Here is an 18,344-nt window from a genome sequence, read left to right as displayed (position 1 = left end):
CGGTGTGTTTTTTGTGGCTATAACTGGAATCGTGTATATATTTTGTATCATATCAATTCTACTAAACATACATACATAAATGTAAAGATATATAATTAAATTTGTATCACAACGAATTAGCAAGAACTTAGGCTACGACTACAACAAAGAAAAAAAAAAGAACTGCAAAAAAATGTGTGTGTGTGTGTGCGTGCTGAGCATGTTTACCTACGGTGATTGGGCAATGGCAATACACAGAGAGAGATACATAAATCGCATCCCACAAGCAGGGGGATCCGGCAAGATCTCTATTCCGTTTCCGCCTGCCAACGTCTTACTTACGCACACGTCTTAAGAACTAAGTAGAATTTAGAAAGAGTTAACCACGCCGAAACCCGGAACTGAACGGGACCAACATTTAGCATTAAGTATACACTACATATATAGGTAGGTATATCTATAGGGCGAGATTTACAGGACACGTAATGGGGATACGTATAAGCACTGGACTAGGGTCCAGGGCCCGGGGGCTGAAATGCGTCAGCGTAGGACAATGGCAGAGTGAAGGACAAGTCATAGAAAGCCTGGTAGTGAGGGGGAAGCTGGGCCATCTACTTGGCCTCCACGGGACGATTGGCAAACAGCTGCTCCACAATCTGCTCATCAGCCAGGGTCGAAGTGTCGCCCACGTTGCGATCGTTTACGGCAATCTTGCGGAGCACACGACGCATTATTTTGCCGGAGCGGGTCTTGGGCAAGCCAGGGGCATTCTGGATAACATCGGGCTGGGCAAACGGCCCAATGCGCTCGCGCACCATCTTTTTCAGATCCGAGATAAGCTTCTGATCGAAGGGTTCGTTCTCATTGGGCGTGATGAAACAGTAAAGGCATTCGCCCTTCACCGGATGCGGACGCGAAACTACAGCGGACTCGGCCACGCGTGGATGCTCGGTGAGCACGGACTCCACCTCGGCAGTGGACATGAGATGTCCCGACACGTTCAACATGTCGTCGACACGGCCAGTGATCCATAGATAATCATCAGAATCGCGACGAGCACCTTTTGAGTAGGAAATTAATTGAATAAATACCGAAGGAATAGAGTTTTGGCACTCACCATCACCAGTGCAATAGTAGCCAGGGAATTTCGAGAAGTAGGTGTCCTCGAAGCGCTCGTGATTGTTGTACAGAGTGCGCATCATGCCTGGCCAGGGCTGAGAGAACACCAAGTAGCCCTCGCCCTCGCCTTTGATCTCAATGCCGCACTCATCCAGCAGAATGGGCTTGACACCAAAGAATGGGAACGACTATGGAAAGAATGGGATAAAGATTGCTTAAGGGTACTATTATTTTGATATATTACTTACAGCTGATCCCGGCTTCATGGGCGTGGCACCTGGCAGAGGTGTGATGACATGACCGCCAGTTTCCGTCTGCCAGAAGGTGTCCACAATGGAGCACTGCTCCTTGCCAATGTAGCGATAGTACCAGAGCCAGGCCTCCGGATTGATAGGCTCCCCAACGCTGCCTAAAACTCTGCAAAGGAAACGAGGATTCATTATAGATTCAGGGATCCAAGGATTAAAATATGAAACTCACTTGAGACCACTTAAGTTGTGCTTGAGGACCGGTCCCTCGCCGAACTTCATCAGAGCACGAATGGCCGTGGGGGCGGTATAGAACTGCGTGACCTTGTACTTGTCAATGACACTCCAGTACCGATCGTTTCCGGGAAAGAACGGAGTGCCCTCGAACTGGAATACCCAAAACCAATACCAATATGTTAGTTTCTGGGTCACATGACAGGGCTGGGGTAATCAAAACACTTACAATAACTGAAGTGGCACCGTTGGCCAGGGGCCCGTACACCACGTAGGTGTGTCCAGTGATCCAGCCCACGTCAGCAGTGCACCAGTAGATATCGCCCGGCTTGTAGTCGAAGACGATCTTGAAAGTGGTGGCTGCGTAGAGCAGATAGCCGGCGGTGGTGTGGAGAACACCCTTGGGCTTGCCGGTGGAGCCGCTTGTGTAGAGCATGAAGAGCGGATCCTCGGCGTCCATCCACTCGGGATAGCAAGCCGGCTCCTTGTCCTCCATCTCCTCGTGCCACCAGTAGTCGCGATCATCTGTCCATGGTATCTCCTCCTCCACATGGTTATCCTGGCAGGGCGTCACCCGCTTGAGGTGCGACACCACAATGCACTTCTCCACGGAGTGGCCCAACTCCTCGACCTTCTCCAGCGCCGTGTCGCAAAGGGCCTTCAGGTACAGCGGCTTCTCCCCGCGCCAGGCCCCGTCGGCCGTGATCAGCAGCTTGGCCTTGCAGTCGAACATCCGCTCCGCCAGGGAGTCCGGCGAGAAGCCGGCGAACACAATCGAGTGCACCGCCCCGATGCGGGCGCAGGCCAGCATGGCAATGGGCAGCTCCAAGATCATGGGCATGTAGATGGACACGCGATCGCCCTTCCTGATTCCATGGTCCTTCAGCACGTTCGCGAAGCGGCAGACCTCCTCCAACAGCTTGCGGTAGGTGAGCCCGCGCGAGTAGTCGTCGGGGTGGTTGCCCTCCCTGCAAAACAGACCAACAACAAGAACAGAAAAGCCATGAGGAAACATATCATGCATATCCAGCGATCGCTGGCAACGTTCCCAATAAATGGATCGTACAGGGTGTCTCGTAATTACCCGTAATTACGCCCACCCATCGTCTCAATTGGGTCACTTACTGTAATTTGAAGCTTCCTAATTGGCAGAGCAAACTTAATTCGATTTTCTAAAATCATAATTTCAATTCTTTTACGAAAGCGACACAGAATATTTATTTATTCGTCAAGGGAATTAAAAAAAAACGGAAAAAAAAGAACTTTGAGTGCGAGTCTTTCGCTTTTTGTTCGGAACATGGCAACAGAAAAATATACCATCACTAAAAGGGGTCGAAGGGGTTTCCATACATATATCACAGTTCAGAGCATCTAAAAACTCTCTAATTTGGCTAATTTATAAGACATTTTCTGTGAGTGTGCTAAACAGTATAATTGTTACAATTAAACGAATGAAAGTAACATGAAATGTTGGATTTTCAAAGGTTGGAGAGCTTCCACGGGAATACAGAAATCGTGACTGTTTAGATCGTGTATGATTTCAGCGGCCAAAACGGATATAAACGCTATCCGATCTGTTGACGGACAACACGCAATGGGCACCACACAATTCTAATAGAGAAAGCGAATTACACTAGAACATTTGGAGGTCAAGGCGTGGCGTGGGGGAGATTTGTTCAACAACAACAAAAAACAATCGTAAACGTTGTCTAAACTGAAAAATCCACAGGTGTAGACACAATGCAATCATTATTTACTTATTGACTGAAGGGAGCACTCGTATAAATCATTGGGTAGTGTCCGTCACCTGATAAGAATTAGCCGTCTATAAAACGCTTAGTAATTTTATATATGCGACAAAAAGAAAGCAGGAAGAACGCAGCACATCGCAGCACAGAAAAGATCGTGACGTCTCCACAGGGTTATTTTGGATACCCTGACTAATCGGCGGCGACCAAAGTTCGTTTCTTTGCAGTATTGTGGGGGTAGAAGGATGGAGGGATGGTTTGATTGGTCAGGTGGGGCTGTGAGTTGGCCAATACTCATGAAATGTTATTCCACTTGAATGAAATACTTGTTTATACAACATATACTCGTACTTGTCAATTAGTAAGAGGTGTCCAAAATAAACGACACACACATCGGAAATAACGTTTTTCGTACAAAAGCTCTTTCCAAGTTAACCTTAAAATCTTCTTCTATTGAGAACGGACATCCTATAATGCTTATCAAACATCACTACTTATGTGCGTGCCACTGTTATGACTAATTTTGTTTAGTGGAGGAAATAGTGGCGCGACGCGTACCGCAATCCCAGTCAATTCAAGTGTATTAATTTCCAATTTGGAGGCGTAATCGACCCACTCAACGGCCTGGCCAGTCCCTAATCTCACAAACCCATCGGCAGACAAGAAATTTTCCATACCGCCTTGGAAACACCTCATGTTCGCCTCGTCTCGTTGACCGCTTGATCACAGACAGACGCGTGGCGGTACTGCTCTTATCAGAAATCAAAAATTATATTCGAAGAAAAGGAATGGCAACAAATAGAACTAGAACAAGAGATAGAGTTTCTTTTTAAAGATTATTATTATAACCTTGTAGAGGGTATTATGATAATAATCATCTGTTTGCAGCCACTAGAAAAGGAAGTATTGCCGATCACATAAAGCTGCTTAGAGAGTATATTCTTGATTGGAATCACTAAAGCATGTCCTTCAGTTGCTAAGCAAGGTAGTCTCCTCTTTAAAGCGTTCTTTTATAAATAGACCGATCTTTTATCAATTATAACTTATAATTTGATCGTGAACTGTTCAAGCATCAGCTGCGATTCCCTTTTTTGTTAATAATGGGAAAAAAAAAACAAACTACAACACAGACTTATCTAAGTAGCAGCAACAGCTGTTGATTCGCGTGTCGAACAAATCGCATCGAATGTTTTCGTTTCTCTCCCTCTCTTTCTCTCTCTACCTTCTCTGTCTTTCCCTATCGGAGCGTCGCGACGTCTAGCCGGCCCTACAGTTTTACAGTAATGATCGTATGTTGCCGCTACCTTTACACTTTGGGAGTGTTTCATTAGCATATGAACACATAAGCGCCTGCGTTACATAATCAACAAAACTGCAAAAATGATAACAACAAAAAAAAAGAAGAAAGCATTTATACGGTTATTTTTCTCCCCCGAAAAAAAACCACAGGTATATGCCAGGTTCTTGTATGCTCTCTATCTTTCTTTGGTTCTTCTGCTGGCCCGCCTCTGCCTGTGTGTGCGTAAAATCGCTCTCTAATTGGTTGTGAGTAATCAGGCGATGTGATCGCGTGATTCTTCAGCAGCACACACGCACAGGCACAGTGCTACTCAAACTGTTAGGGCTGTTCAAACTGTGAGTTAGTTGACATTAACTACTGGCTGTCTGTCTGTTAATGACAAAGCGTCTGTCTGCATTCTAAAAGTATTTCCCACAATTTGCACCACCTTTTGCCCAGACACCACATACCACACACCCCTCCACCTGACACACAAAACCCGCAAAGCGATCAACGCAATTTTAGCGCGGCGATAGACGCGCTCAAATCAATTTGAATAAACAATTTGCGCACATTGTCAAATCGCTTACATAATGCCGCCCTCCAGCTTTCGCTCGTGTTAGGATTTCGTGTATTTAATTTTTTGTTGGTTTTTTTTCGATTGAAAAGCGTTTGTATGCATCAGTTTTGGAACCACTCCATTCCTACATATGTATGTATATGTGGCACCGTTCCTATCTTTCAATAAAAAATGTGGGCCAAATAAAAAGTTTAAGATGTTGTTTTGTTTTTCTTTGGCTTTGGTTTGCAACAAAATTATCTGGGACATTCCGTTCGAAAAGCGCTAATTATTGCTCATTACGCGCCAGCTTTTATTTCAGTTTTATTCTATTTTATCTTATCAAAAGGGAAGCGAGGGCAGAGCTCTGATTGTGCCACGAAATTAAATAGTTTATATGCAAGAATTGAAAAGAGAACCCAATAGTGATGAGTAGTTGGATCTTACATATATGTATGTATACATACATATATAATATACTCCAGGCATATGGGATAGGATGGGAACCTACTAATGACCTTGTTATTGCCTTTCAATTACCTGACTTTCATTTACATTTCGCCGGGCACGCGAGCCCTCTACACAGTCCGAACCCTGTGTCGGTGATAACCCCCGAGATAAGCTCATTAGCATTAACATTTGTTAAACATTGCTTATTGTTTTTTTTTGATGAACTTTGGGCTGCACAAAAAAAAAACCAAATCTCTGAGGCATAAACCAAAACAAAGTACTCATTCCGGGGGCTATTGCGTTGTGAGATGCCCCTCAAGATGGCAATGTTCCGTGCTGCACTTTTACCATCCTAATCAGGGAAGGGCCATCTAAACAATATTTTGATTAAAAATAGATTCGCACTTCAAACTGGGGTTCGTTCTAGTATGGGAGAATATCTACATATATTATATTTGCTATTGTTTGTTTGCTTTTCGTCGAGTATTTGCACGGCGTGTGTGGCAAAGAAAACAAATATAGAGTCAAATATAATAAACACAAACTGTCTTAGGCAGGTCGCACCGTAGTATTGAATCGGAGATCAAGCAAGTCAGGGACGTATCGTATTGAGAAACGACCCTGACATTGACCCAAAGTGCTGCGCTCCAAAGGTAGTTTTGTACGGGTGGTAGTTTCGGTGAAGCATCCAAAATTGATTTAATTAAAAGTAATTTGTGTCGATGTCACATTTGGCATGCAAATCATTTACCAAACCAAATTCAAAATAAAAAATGCTCCTTTACCTGCCAAAATCAATGGCAGTAATTCCGTGTCCTTGGCCTCCAGGAAAAACCAAAAAGAGCGAGCTGGAAACATCTGTTCTGTCTGTTTGGTGCCTGCGCAGTAAATCACCTAGATATTCACGTACCCATCTACGTCACGAGGCGAGAGTGTCGTAACCACACAAGAGAAAAATCAATACTGTTGTCCTTTTCAGAACGTGTCCCCTGAAACTTTTGTTTTCATGCGACCTACGCAACCGAATGGGAAAGTGGGAAAGGACAGTACAGTACAGCTTTGGACTTACCAATAGTAGGCGATCTGGTCGCCCAATCCGTTGCGGACGTTGCGATCGAGGAGATTGTAGCAGATATTGGTCGAGGCACCCTCCATCCACTTAATGTAAATGGGTCCCTTGGAGATGTTGAAGTTGTATTGCAGAAACTTTTCCTGATCGGCGGGCGTCTCCCAGTGGAACTGCTTGGCCACACGAGACCAGAACTCTGCAGGATTGTCGAGGGACTCCTGGTAGAACTTCTTGTACTCCTCGAAGCTGGAGATGTAAGCGTTTTGGCTGATGGCCGGATTCGGATCGTATATTGATTTTTCCGCTGGCATTTTGTCTATGTTTTGTTTTATTTTGTGACAGAATTTATTTGCTTCCTTGATGCTTTTGTTTCCTTTGATTATCCTGTGCTCATCAGGAGCTATCGGAGCTGTGGTCTGTGTGTTTTGTGTGTGTTTATTGTTATTGCGGACTGGTTCTCGAGCAGCACGCGCTTTCTCGCACCGCACGGAATGAGTTTAAATAACGGAATGACTGCTTGGTCGCGCCACAACGAAGCTTTTTGCATTCGCTTCGAGCTTTTGCGAGAGGAAAGCTTTGAAAAAGTTTTTCAAGTTCAAACAGATAGAGCAGAATGGGGGGCTTATCAGCATCCATCCCCACAATGGTCTGACAGACACCATCACATCACCATCGTCGTCGATCCTTATCGGAATCACGGCGTAACTTTCCAGAGAAGTAGGTGTGTGCGCTGCGCGTTCCCGGCCACGGCTCCTAGCCTAGCTGCACATTAATCAGGTGATGGCGGGAACACTTGAACTCTGACGATTGGCGTGTGCCGTCGGTCGTCTCGGCAACAGGGCATTCTACACGCGACGCGACGCGGCTGATTCCGTTGTGCATACCACGCCGCACAAAGCTGATCTCAATGGAGTCGAGTTTCGAGTGATACATTTAGACTCTCTTTGACTCACTTCCTCTCTGGGTTTCACTCAATCGTTATCTCTGAGCGATTGCCGACACCTTCTCTTAAGTCTTATCGCTAGGTTTCCATGGGGGAGCAGACATTGGCTGCCGCAGGTCAATACCAGAGACGGCGGTTGCCCTTTTGAAATAATATTTTTGGCTTTAATGTCGATTCTTATTCGTAACAAGTTTCAAGCGATACAACAACGTGGGCCCATGATGTGTGGATGAGTTGCGGGGTGAGTTTTTGGTGTGTGCGAGAGATAACAAATGCGTGAACGTTGTGTATTTAGGCTAGTCTGAACTGTTGGGGGCAGTTTTCGTGCCTAGTGTTTCTTGTCTAGTGTTCACCGCTGCTTTTCACAAATGCGCTGTATTGTTCTTCAGTCATAAGTTTCTCATATTCAGTGGGATTCTTCAGATCCACCTTAAAGAGCCAGCCTATGAGAAAAAAGATTGATATGATGTTTAAATGATCTCAGAATACTCTAATGTTAATTCCCCACCTTTGTCATAGCAGCTGCTGTTGACCAGAGCCGGCGTGTCCTCTACTTCGGCATTCTTCTCGGTCACCTTGCCGCTCACGGGCGAATACACTTCGCTGGCAGCCTTCACACTCTCCAGGGCACCGCATTCGTCGTCCTGGTTAAGATCTGTTCCTGGCTCCGGCAGCTGGGCAAAGACCACGTCGCCCAATGCCTCCTGGGCATAGCTGGAAATGCCAACGATGGCCTTGTTGGCGTCCAGGAGCTCAACCCATTCGTGCTTGTCTGTGTAGCGGCGTTCTGTGGGATGCAAAGAGCACATGTAACGTTACCAGTTGTATCTGCACAGTGACTCGCCAACTGTATTTGTTATTGCATAAAGTCCTTACCTTTGTCCAGCATGCTGGTTATGTGGAAACTACGCCATTGAGATGTAACCAGGGGCGCGGCACGCAGCTGGCGGGCCGCCTTGACACCAATCCGCGCGAATTTTGTTATGAAAACCATTTTATCGAGTCAAAAAAAAAAGTTTGCTAGTCGGCTGCCGGTTTTGTTGAGATCCGATCCGTTCTCTGGTGTGCTTCGCTGACAAATGAGTAAAATATAAAACACACAAGCCCGAGTTACGTTTTACGCCTAGCTCTACTGTTGAAAGTCGAATCTTTTCCGGCTTATCACCGAATCGAACAATTTTAAATGAACTTTTTGACCCGAAAGATGAAAAAACGAACTTAGCCCACGTAAGCCCCCTATATTGAAACAGGTGAACAACTTGAGTATAATCGTGGAAAATAATACTGTTTGTGAATTATTATTGTAGATCCTTTCAATTAAAGAACAAAGATTTCTTTAATTACAAAAAAACACGATATCTTTTACCTGAAATGCGCTAAAACTTCCTGTTTAATGGGAATTTTTTAATACCCACCTTGTCGGCAATGGGTTAATCGCCAAAAACAGGTAAAATTCTAGGTAATGCCAAAACGCGTCGAATCTGATATCGATAGCTGCCGAAATCAACTATGTATTAGGCGCGCTTTTGAAATACAACTATTTGAAATATGATTTATTCTTAGGTAATCATTAGATAACAATTAGCATGCTTATTGTTCAAGTCTATTTTTGTCAGTTCGAAGTTCCGTGATGATCGCGTCGCAATTAAAACGTTGCTGGGGGCCGTCTTCAATCAGAACATCGGCGACCTAAGCCTTATCAGAAATAAGCATTATAAACAAATTAAATTCCACCGACTTTGCAAACAGCTATAACTATATATTCATTGTATATTATATATGTATGTATTTACAACTGCACACTTATATTGTTATTAGGAGGCAAATAAATAAAAAATAAAAAAAAAAATAACATGCACAAAACATACTGATTCAAATTTTAACTAAGTTTTAGCGGATTTTCTTTCATTTCATTTGCACTACTCATACTAGGGCGGCTTTTAGGGGGTATGGTATTATTTGAGAATTATATTATGCAAGTTAGCTTTTGGGTACTTTGTTTTCTTGGTGTTGGCGCCACTCGCTCCGCCTAATACTGGGGATGACGCAGAATGCCACTCGGACTCGGCTGTGGGGTGTAGTCCGGCATGGGGAAGCCGGACGTGGCCACAACCACAGTCTCCTGCCTGGGCACTAGCGAAGTCTGTCGCAGAGGACGGCTGTCCTGCGGATTCGGAGCTGGGTACTGTTGGAATGCATTGATGTCGCGGAACCGGCGATCCATAAGATTGGCATCGAGCGACATATGAGCCGCTCGAACGATTGCCTGCGCGTTCACCTCAATGGTTTCGGCCGATGATCGATTATCCGGCATGTAAGCTGCATTGTTGTAGGCCTGAAATTCTACTCTGTGGGTGGACAAAAGGTCGAGCATTAAAGGGTAGCCAAATTAATGTGGGTTTTCGCCACTTACTTTTCTTCTTCGTAGGCACGAATGGGGGTCCGGGTGGCCAGAATATCATTGGAATCCTTGCGGGGATTGAACAAAGTATCCTGTGGAGAGGAAAATCAAAGATTACTTTAAAAAATGATCCTGAAAGGACCCCCCTTATCGTATATTGCACCCATGTGTACCTTGGTTTACAATCAATTTCGACGAATCTTTCCAAGATTCGTCGAAATTGATTGTAAACATTATCGAGACGCGACTGCCCGTATTCATGGCTTATCAGTGGTTACCACTATAGGCCACAGCTATGTTTAGTCGTGTCGTAGTCGCTGCTGAAGGAATTTCTCTTTCTGCGTTGTCGAATTATTTTATTTTTGGAGAGCCAACACCGCAACACCGTGCCCATAGCTCTCTTGGGCTTACTCGCTGTCCAACATGTATAATGCCGGAATTGATAATGTCAGCATAAGTATCCGATGAAGTCATCTCCCCCTTAAATTTCCCCCTAGGAATCTTACCTCACTATCCTTATCGGTGGCAATGCGCGTGGCTCGCATCGAGAGGTAGATGAGTAGTCCAACGTTGATGAACCACAGAATGAAGCCCTTGAAGGATATGATCATCATCGAAATGGCCGCCACACCGCCGGCCATCAGGGTGGATGCCAATGCCAGGACGGGCTCGGCGTTGATGGTGTTGGCATTGTAAGTCAGGGCTGTCGCCTGGAAGCGGCCGTAGTCAATGCCAAAGATCACGCCAGAGGCCACATCCATGCAGCAGATTACGGCCACAAAGAAGGCCCAGTGTGCGATGGCGATCAGGGATAGTTTGGCATTATCTTTGCGTACACCTGAAAGTCATACGAGTAGGTACATCATGAGGTATATATTTGCTGGAAACAATCATCAATGAAAATTATCTAATCGTTATAGAGCTGTGCTTTTCATTTTGTTTTATCCTACAACTTAGCAGCTTGATAAAATAAAATTCCTAGATTTCTTCATTGAGTGAATCATAGCATAAAAGCGCTGTGCTACTACCATTTATATATGCATTAAATTTGCGTTTATATTTGTTCGCATACGCATACTCACATAGTAAGAGCACAATCGAAACGATGAGCCAGCAGACGGAAATGCCCAGGTAGAAGCAGTCCCAAATTAATACCTGAGATGGATCGAATACGGTTTCGACCGTCTTCAGAATGCCATAATCGTAGTTCTGATAGTCGTCAGTACTCATTTTACAGCTCCCCTTGAAATACAAATCGAAGAAGACCGTCTTGATCATGGTGCCAAAGTTGAAGTCATCAGTTATATAGAGGACACAGTTGTAGGCGCATATTGCTGTGATGGTCAATCCTATCCAGATGATGGACTGCACCTGCACAAAAGACATGAAAAGGAGAGAGACGGCTATAGACACTGCCAAGCTGATGGGTCGATATGACAGAGAACCCTCTAGTTTGTTTGTTTACACACGTCAAAAGGGTACTGTTAACGGTTAACGGTTATCTGTGGATTGTGGATCGTTCCCATTGTATGAGTCAATTCTGATTATATCATGATTAACAAAACTGATCAGGCGGAGTGCCCTGAGAGTGTGTAGAGTGGAGAGTGGAGCGCGATAGCAGGGAAGCTAATTTCAGTTAGTGGTTCGCTTGTACTCCAATGTCGTATTCAATATCTCCGGTCTATGGGCTTATCAATGTGAATGGGGTCGCCGCATACACCACATACAATACCCACTCCTGCAACATATTTATGACAGCAACTATAGCAATACACGTTGATTACATACCACTCCGAGAACACTGGCCCATACAACGGCCGTCTTGAGGGAGGGAAAGTTCTTGATGCTGGGCGGATACATTCTGTAGACACTGTTGTAGACACTGTTGTTCGATTCTCACGCCCCCGAGCTTCGTTCGGATCGGGTTGAGTGCGCTTTTGTATGTGATTCACGGCGACGATCGTTGGACAACTGAATGGCCCGTAACATGCGCCAAGCCAATTAATTTTGCGCCGCTTTTGCAATTCGCAAATAGTGCGATAGTGCTCGCTTTGATTACAAGCAACAATGGTATGGTATTTGAATTCCAATGGGCCAGTAAAGTATCCGGTAAGGCAAGGCTTTTATTTCGGTTCGATTTTTTCGCTGATATCCGTTCGCTTTTCGTTTCGTTCGCCGACTGAAAAGCGAAGTCCGTTCAGATACAAAATACATATCAACCTTTACTTTTGTTCGGCATTTGGCTTGTTCGGATGGTAAATAAAAAATTATCGGTGCTGATAAGCGACTGTCTTCTCTTCCCGCACCATCACCCCCAAAAATGAGCAAGCATTTGCGCTGTGCTGTATGGAACAAGTTCAACACGAATTCAGCTAAATCGAAAGGCTAAAAACAGCAATGGCATAGCGAAATATCTTATCGGTATTCCGTTTTAGCCAATTAGTGATGTAGTACCTTCGTTATCGTTGGTTATATGGTTGTTGTTGCCTGAGCGGAATGCGATGCTTGCCTCACTGCTTAAGTGTTTAAATTAGTTCTGTCGCAGATATTCGAATTTTTAAAAAAACCGCGCAAAGGCGACCCCTTGCGAGTGGTCTGAGCACTAGTAAGTCTCGTTGTTGCATGACGTACACGACACGTCTCAGTAAAATACCGCAAATGCACATAAATCTATTCTTGACTAGTAATATCTGATTACTTTTGGAAAAAGGAACACAAAATTCTTTTTTTTACCTATTTCTGCTACAGTAAGATGTAGAATTAATACCGAACTGCAACACTGTCATACTTTTTCTTTGTCTGAACGTGGCTGACCGCCTAGGCAAGCCGCCATTTCCGTATAACATAAGCGAGACAACAATAGCGCACAGCTAGCCACCGCCAGGGCAGCGTGCCTGCTTGAGAGCGAGACAACTAGCTAGTCAGCGAGCAGTGCTGAAGAAAACATACGCATTTTTAACCCTAAAAAATACAGCACCGAGTCTTTAGTACAGTCAAAGTGACGCCGCGACAGTGAGAACATTAATCCAAAAATATTGTTGTTCCTGGTGCACAATTGTATTGTGGCTGCAGAAAAAATAAAAACAACCAGTACGTTTTAAGTATCGACAAGCAGACACATTAGCGCAGCTGAATATCGCCGTTCGTCGTAATCGCCGAATAATAAAAAAGAAGCGGCTTGCAGTTGCGCGTGTTGCGCTCAAATTTTAAAGACTCCAATACGACCACGGCAGACAATTGTGTCCCACACAATGAACAATCAACTGAATCCGGTCACCTATCGCAAATTTAACAATTTGCTCAACAGCGGAGCCGTCACCGTAACTGGTCCCAGCCAACCGCGTATTCTAAAGACAACGCGCCTCGTAGGCTCAGGGGGTGGAGGCGTGGCCGTTGCATCCAGCGGTGGCGGCAATAGTGCTGTGGGCACAACTGCAGCCCAGCAAGCTGCAAGCGATGCTGATGCGGGTGGCCAGTTCATACGGTGTTACATTTGCGACGAACGATGCGATGCCCAGACGGCCCTCGCCGAGATGTATACCACTCACACGGCCACCAAGTTTCCCAATAAATTGGCTCAGCTCGTCGGCGAGGGCTTCTTGGTGATTGTCTGCGGCGAGGACTTTGTCTGCTCGCGATGCACAAACCTGGTGAACTACTACGACCGCTTGGAAAACGACGTGGAGCGTGTGAAGTCCAATTTGATTAGTTTGTTGAATAAAAAGTATGCAATCAACGATGATGCTGCCGCTGGGGACTCCAGTCCGCCTCTAAAGATGCAAAAGCTGGCAGCTGGCGGTGCCACCCGTCCGCTGGAAGAGAGTCCTGGCGGGGATCAGTTACGATCGCGCAAGATTGTCCAGGGAACGACCGGTACGCTATTTCTTGAATCTGTAGTTTCAGTGTTTAACCTTACATAATACTCATTATCCTACTCCTTCCTCCAGGTCAGCCAAAGCTGGCACCCATCACGTCGCTGAGCAGCCCCCCGGGCACACAGACACAGGTTCAGCGGAAGGCCACCAAGATCTACAAGTGCACCTCGTGCGACTACAAGACCTCTGACATGAGGCTGTTCAACACTCACTTTGAGACCTGCAAACAGCAGACTTTCCAGTGCAAGACATGCCGCAAGATCTTCCCCCATTTTGGGGCCATGAAGCAGCATATGGTGCGTGACCATAGCACAGCCATGGACAATACTTGTGCCATGTGCCATATCAATTTCGTGAACGAGACCAGCCTGCGCAAGCACATGGAGACCAATCATGCCACCAATGTCCTGGTCACTAGCACCACAACCATACCAGCAGCTGCTGCACCTGTGACCGCTGCAGCGGCTGCTGCTGCTGCCGCCGCTGCGTCCGAGAGCCAGGGCGTGACCGGCGCTGCTCTGTACACATGCAATCATTGCCAGTTCAAGTCCACCGATAAGGGAGTCTTCGACGAGCATATGCGCAAGCATGTCAAACCGAAGCCGTTCAAGTGCCGTCTGTGCTCGCAGCGATTCGAGACGCGTGAGGCTGCCACTACCCATGCCAAGCAGCATCAGACAAATTATTTTAAATGCGGTACTTGCTCGATGACCTTCCCCAAGCGTGAGCAGCTCGTGAAGCACTTTGATGTCCATCAGAATCAGGGCGGTGTTGGATCCTCAAAGGTGGCCGCTGTCAGCAGCCCCAACCTGAACACTCAAAAGCTGCTCCAGGAAACCATCGATGAGGCATTGAGCGACAGCGTGCCAGCCTCGGGATCTGCTGCCGGCGGCGAGGGGGAAAACCACATTCGATTCTTCTCCTGCAGCATCTGCTCGCTAACCTTCATCCAGGAGACATACTACAATCATCATATGGAGACCCACAGACGGGACAAGAAGGGACCCGGAGCTGGAGGAGCCGCGGCCCTCAATTCGGCTGCCACCGCTTTGCTTAGCGACGAGCCAGGCGATAGCGGCGGCAAGGCCGATGATGGAAGCGATCAGAACGCCGAGGCCGATATTGAGAGCCTATTTGAGAAGCTTCACTCGGACAAGAACGAGAGCGGTGAGGCCCCCAAGACCAGCAAGACCGGGGAAATGGTCATCACCTCCCAGGAGGGAAGCGGTGGCATCACCTTCAACATAACCATCCCTCAGCCGGATGGTGACCATTCGCAGGACTCTGCGAATGCCAGTGCCCCTAGTATGCCCATTGATATGCCTAATCTAGACCAGGCCGAAGACGAATCCCAATCCCAGAGCAGCGTTGACGCCAAGGCCAACAGTGGCGCCAATGCCTCCAAGGCTGACGGCAAGTCCCATGCCGCTGCTCCCGTTTCCATGCCCAGCCTCGATGATGACAACGAGGCAGCCGCCGCAGAAGAAAACCCCGAAGAGGGAAAGTCTGGTGGTAAAGCCAGGGAAAAGACAAAGGCAGAGGAGAGCGCAAAGGAGAAGGAGGCTGCTGGCTCAGATGAAGCCCATCCCTCTGAAGAAGGAGAGGCCGCAGAGAAACGGGAAGCCACAGACACGCCCACCACCGAGTCGGAGACTGCTGCGGTCACCACGGAAGCCAGTGAATCGGCGGATGGCGAGCATGCTGCCTCTGCAGAGGGCGAGGGAGAGGCCGGCGAAGGCTCTGGAGGGGAGCAGCAGGTGGCCATGGAGCTGGACGAGGCCATGCAGGCGCAGGTGGATGGAAGCCAGATTAAGTTCATTGTCAACGAGAACGGCCATTTGTTGCAGCTGGACAACCACATTTTGACCGATGCCGACGGAAACCAGATAATTGTCCAGGATCCCGAGCAGATCCAGCAGTTGCTGCAGAGCGTGGGAGTATTGCAGTCCGGCGAGGGCCTAGAGGGCGAAACCCTGCAAATGATGAACGACGGCAGTGGTCAGATGGTTCTGGTCCATGGCGATAATAATGAACAGCAGTTGATAGATGCCTCTCTACTGAATTCCGAGGGTCAATTGATCATCCAGCAGGGACAGGATGGAGAGGAAGGCGCTCATGTCATCAGCGAGGATGGTACTCGCATACCCGTTTCCGTGTCCTACACCGAAGATGGCCAGCCCATTGTCCACGTGCAGCAGCAAGTGTTGGAGGCTGCACAGCAGGGCGCCGGCGGTGACAGTCCCGACCACAAGGAAGCAGCCGATACATCGGCCGGCGAGGAAGTGCAAGTATCCGAAGCCACTAGCGTTGCATCCACCACTGTGGTGGCCACAAGTACGGCGAGCGGCACTGGCAGAGCCTCCGGCGGCAGCTTCTTTGGCCTGGAGGAATTCTCGGAGGCAAAAACAGACTAGGGTTGGCTCTAGAGGCGGGGCCGTGAAAACTTCAGAATTCTGGCATGCGATGAGGACTGGTGAGCGGATTCATGATAATCGCATCTGTGATTTCACTAATGATTACGTATGATCTCTTGCAGGACTTAACAGATTCACACGCTGTAAGGGCGCTTAGAATGTTTATTGAACGGCTCGAGGTCTCTGGAGGACTTTCGCACACAGAATAGCGAGACATACACATCCAACATGTCTAACCAAAACCCTATTTTACAGATGACAGAAACACACATACGAACCACACCTATTACAAATTTTTACATTTAGCATATGTATTTACACTCCAGTAAACTATACAACTTCTTATTCTCCCTCCTGCCCTTGCGTGCGTCCGGGGCGAGCAGGAAAAACCAGGAATACTAATCTAAATAATTCAATCAATCAATCAAATTGTTCGTTGAGCCCGTTTCCGTTTTCCATTTCGCACTCTGCTTCTCCGCTGCCAGAGATCTCATCTCAGATCCCATTGGCATTCGAAATCGAATTCGATTGGTATGCTCTACGCGTTCATGTCTCGGACTTGGAAGGTGTTTTAGGATACGTTTAATTATAGAAAAAGTAAACTACATACGGTGGAAAAAATTGGCAACCGCCGCAACAAACCCTAAAATGTATAAACATACTAGATTATTATGTGAGATACTTGAATTATTTTAACAAAGTATGCATACACCCCACAACACAAATACAATTAAACAGTACACAATAAAATCGATTAAAACCAAACCAATTGACAATTGAGATCTGACATCTCGGCATGATTTATTGATCACTGATAATAGCTACTGCTTCCTGCAGTCCTACCCCACTCCCCCATCAAAACGTAATGATAGATGAGTGTTACATGTAAACCACTTTGGATACATATTTACTTACCCCCACTCTCCCACACACACACACTCACACCCACACCCATAAAAGTATATATATATATATATGTCAAGAAACTTGAAATATATTATTGTAAAAACAAAAGCAAAGTTGTGGAATTCGTTATGCATGTAAATCGATTTAGATAAGGTATTCGAACACGATGATGCGGAGATGCTGCCAGGTTCGTCTCCATGAATATATATAGCCCATAAGTCAGCCAGTAACCCCAACATGAATTGGACGATACACAAATGGATAAATGTATGTTTGTATTTTTCAAGTTCAACCAGGCCATTGGCCTCTGGATGAATGAATCTCTGAGTAAGGTTCTATGAAAGTTTATATTGTGATGGGGAAACTTTCAACTCGTTCTTTATAAACCCACCGCACCTGTTGGCTACTAATGCATATTTAAATTTGAATGCAGTTGATTAATAAGATTTAATACCCGAGTGGAAGCTAAACTTCTATCGGTGGCATTAAAGCCATTGAAACTGTCATTATAGCCTTATGAATGCCCGTTCCGACCCATAAATCTGCAGCAGTTGATATTAACTCTGGAATCGCCACTGATTAGCAACCGCGAAACCGAATTTGCAACCGGATTGGCACGTGGACGATTATAAACAAAATTTCGGCGAGTGTGTACATAAATATACATAGATGTATGTAGAAAACTAATATTCCGCTGGTTAGTTGTGGTCCAGTGACAAATTGGTGGTGATCTCCAGCGGAGTGCCTTTTAAATGTCTGGTAGAGCGTTTAACGACTCCGTTGAAAGAGGATCAGATAAACTAAACCGGTTATGAATAATTCATAGTTGCTTATGATGTGTGTGCTAATGGGATATTCTTTCCACTAAAAAGTGATGGCGTTTTGATGGCTCCCGTAAATGCTTCACCGACAATTCCATTCATTTACAATATGAACTTTTGAGGCTGTGGTGTCCCAAGGCCGGAACTGATTGGCGGAGGGATTATTCCGAGCCATGCATCAATCAGCAACTTGTTTTCGTTGACATTAAATGGGGCCATCGTCGGTGTCAACTCAATTTGGTTTATTAGTCTGGTTACATAAGTGCGGTCGGGTCTCGGTCTTGAAGAGTCAGTCGGTC

At 46.2% G+C, this 18,344-nt stretch overlaps 4 protein-coding genes across 4 annotated transcripts; 1 reads left to right on the top strand and 3 right to left on the bottom strand.

The window, feature by feature from the left end:
- Positions 1–5: 5 nt before the first annotated feature.
- Positions 6–6,996, bottom strand: LOC108151678 (acetyl-coenzyme A synthetase). The gene is made up of 6 exons (XM_017280420.2): positions 6,686–6,996; positions 1,810–2,548; positions 1,579–1,733; positions 1,347–1,515; positions 1,097–1,286; positions 6–1,039 (listed from the first exon to the last, which is right to left on the bottom strand). Exons 1-6 carry the CDS (start codon positions 6,994–6,996, stop codon positions 591–593), a joined length of 2,013 nt encoding a protein of 670 aa, XP_017135909.1. The 3' UTR covers positions 6–590.
- Positions 6,997–7,764: 768 nt separating this feature from the next.
- LOC108151680 (glycine cleavage system H protein, mitochondrial) lies at positions 7,765–8,836 on the bottom strand. The gene is made up of 3 exons (XM_017280423.2): positions 8,505–8,836; positions 8,137–8,415; positions 7,765–8,071 (listed from the first exon to the last, which is right to left on the bottom strand). Exons 1-3 carry the CDS (start codon positions 8,620–8,622, stop codon positions 7,971–7,973), a joined length of 498 nt encoding a protein of 165 aa, XP_017135912.1. The 5' UTR covers positions 8,623–8,836; the 3' UTR covers positions 7,765–7,970.
- A 330-nt stretch (positions 8,837–9,166) lies between these two features.
- LOC108151679 lies at positions 9,167–12,223 on the bottom strand. Its single transcript, XM_017280421.2, has 5 exons — positions 11,818–12,223; positions 11,112–11,400; positions 10,536–10,867; positions 10,042–10,121; positions 9,167–9,976 (listed from the first exon to the last, which is right to left on the bottom strand). Exons 1-5 carry the CDS (start codon positions 11,887–11,889, stop codon positions 9,658–9,660), a joined length of 1,092 nt encoding a protein of 363 aa, XP_017135910.1. The 5' UTR covers positions 11,890–12,223; the 3' UTR covers positions 9,167–9,657.
- A 742-nt stretch (positions 12,224–12,965) lies between these two features.
- LOC108151677 lies at positions 12,966–17,087 on the top strand. The gene is made up of 3 exons (XM_017280419.2): positions 12,966–13,902; positions 13,977–16,377; positions 16,441–17,087. The coding sequence occupies exons 1-2, from the start codon at positions 13,281–13,283 to the stop codon at positions 16,316–16,318; spliced, it is 2,964 nt and encodes a 987-aa protein (XP_017135908.1). The 5' UTR covers positions 12,966–13,280; the 3' UTR covers positions 16,319–16,377; positions 16,441–17,087.
- The last annotated feature ends 1,257 nt before the right edge of the window (positions 17,088–18,344 follow it).

Source organism: Drosophila miranda, chromosome XR (genome assembly GCF_003369915.1).
Source record: "Drosophila miranda strain MSH22 chromosome XR, D.miranda_PacBio2.1, whole genome shotgun sequence".
NCBI classification, from domain to species: Eukaryota; Metazoa; Arthropoda; class Insecta; order Diptera; family Drosophilidae; genus Drosophila; species Drosophila miranda.
This window is presented reverse-complemented; position numbering and strand designations above follow the sequence as displayed.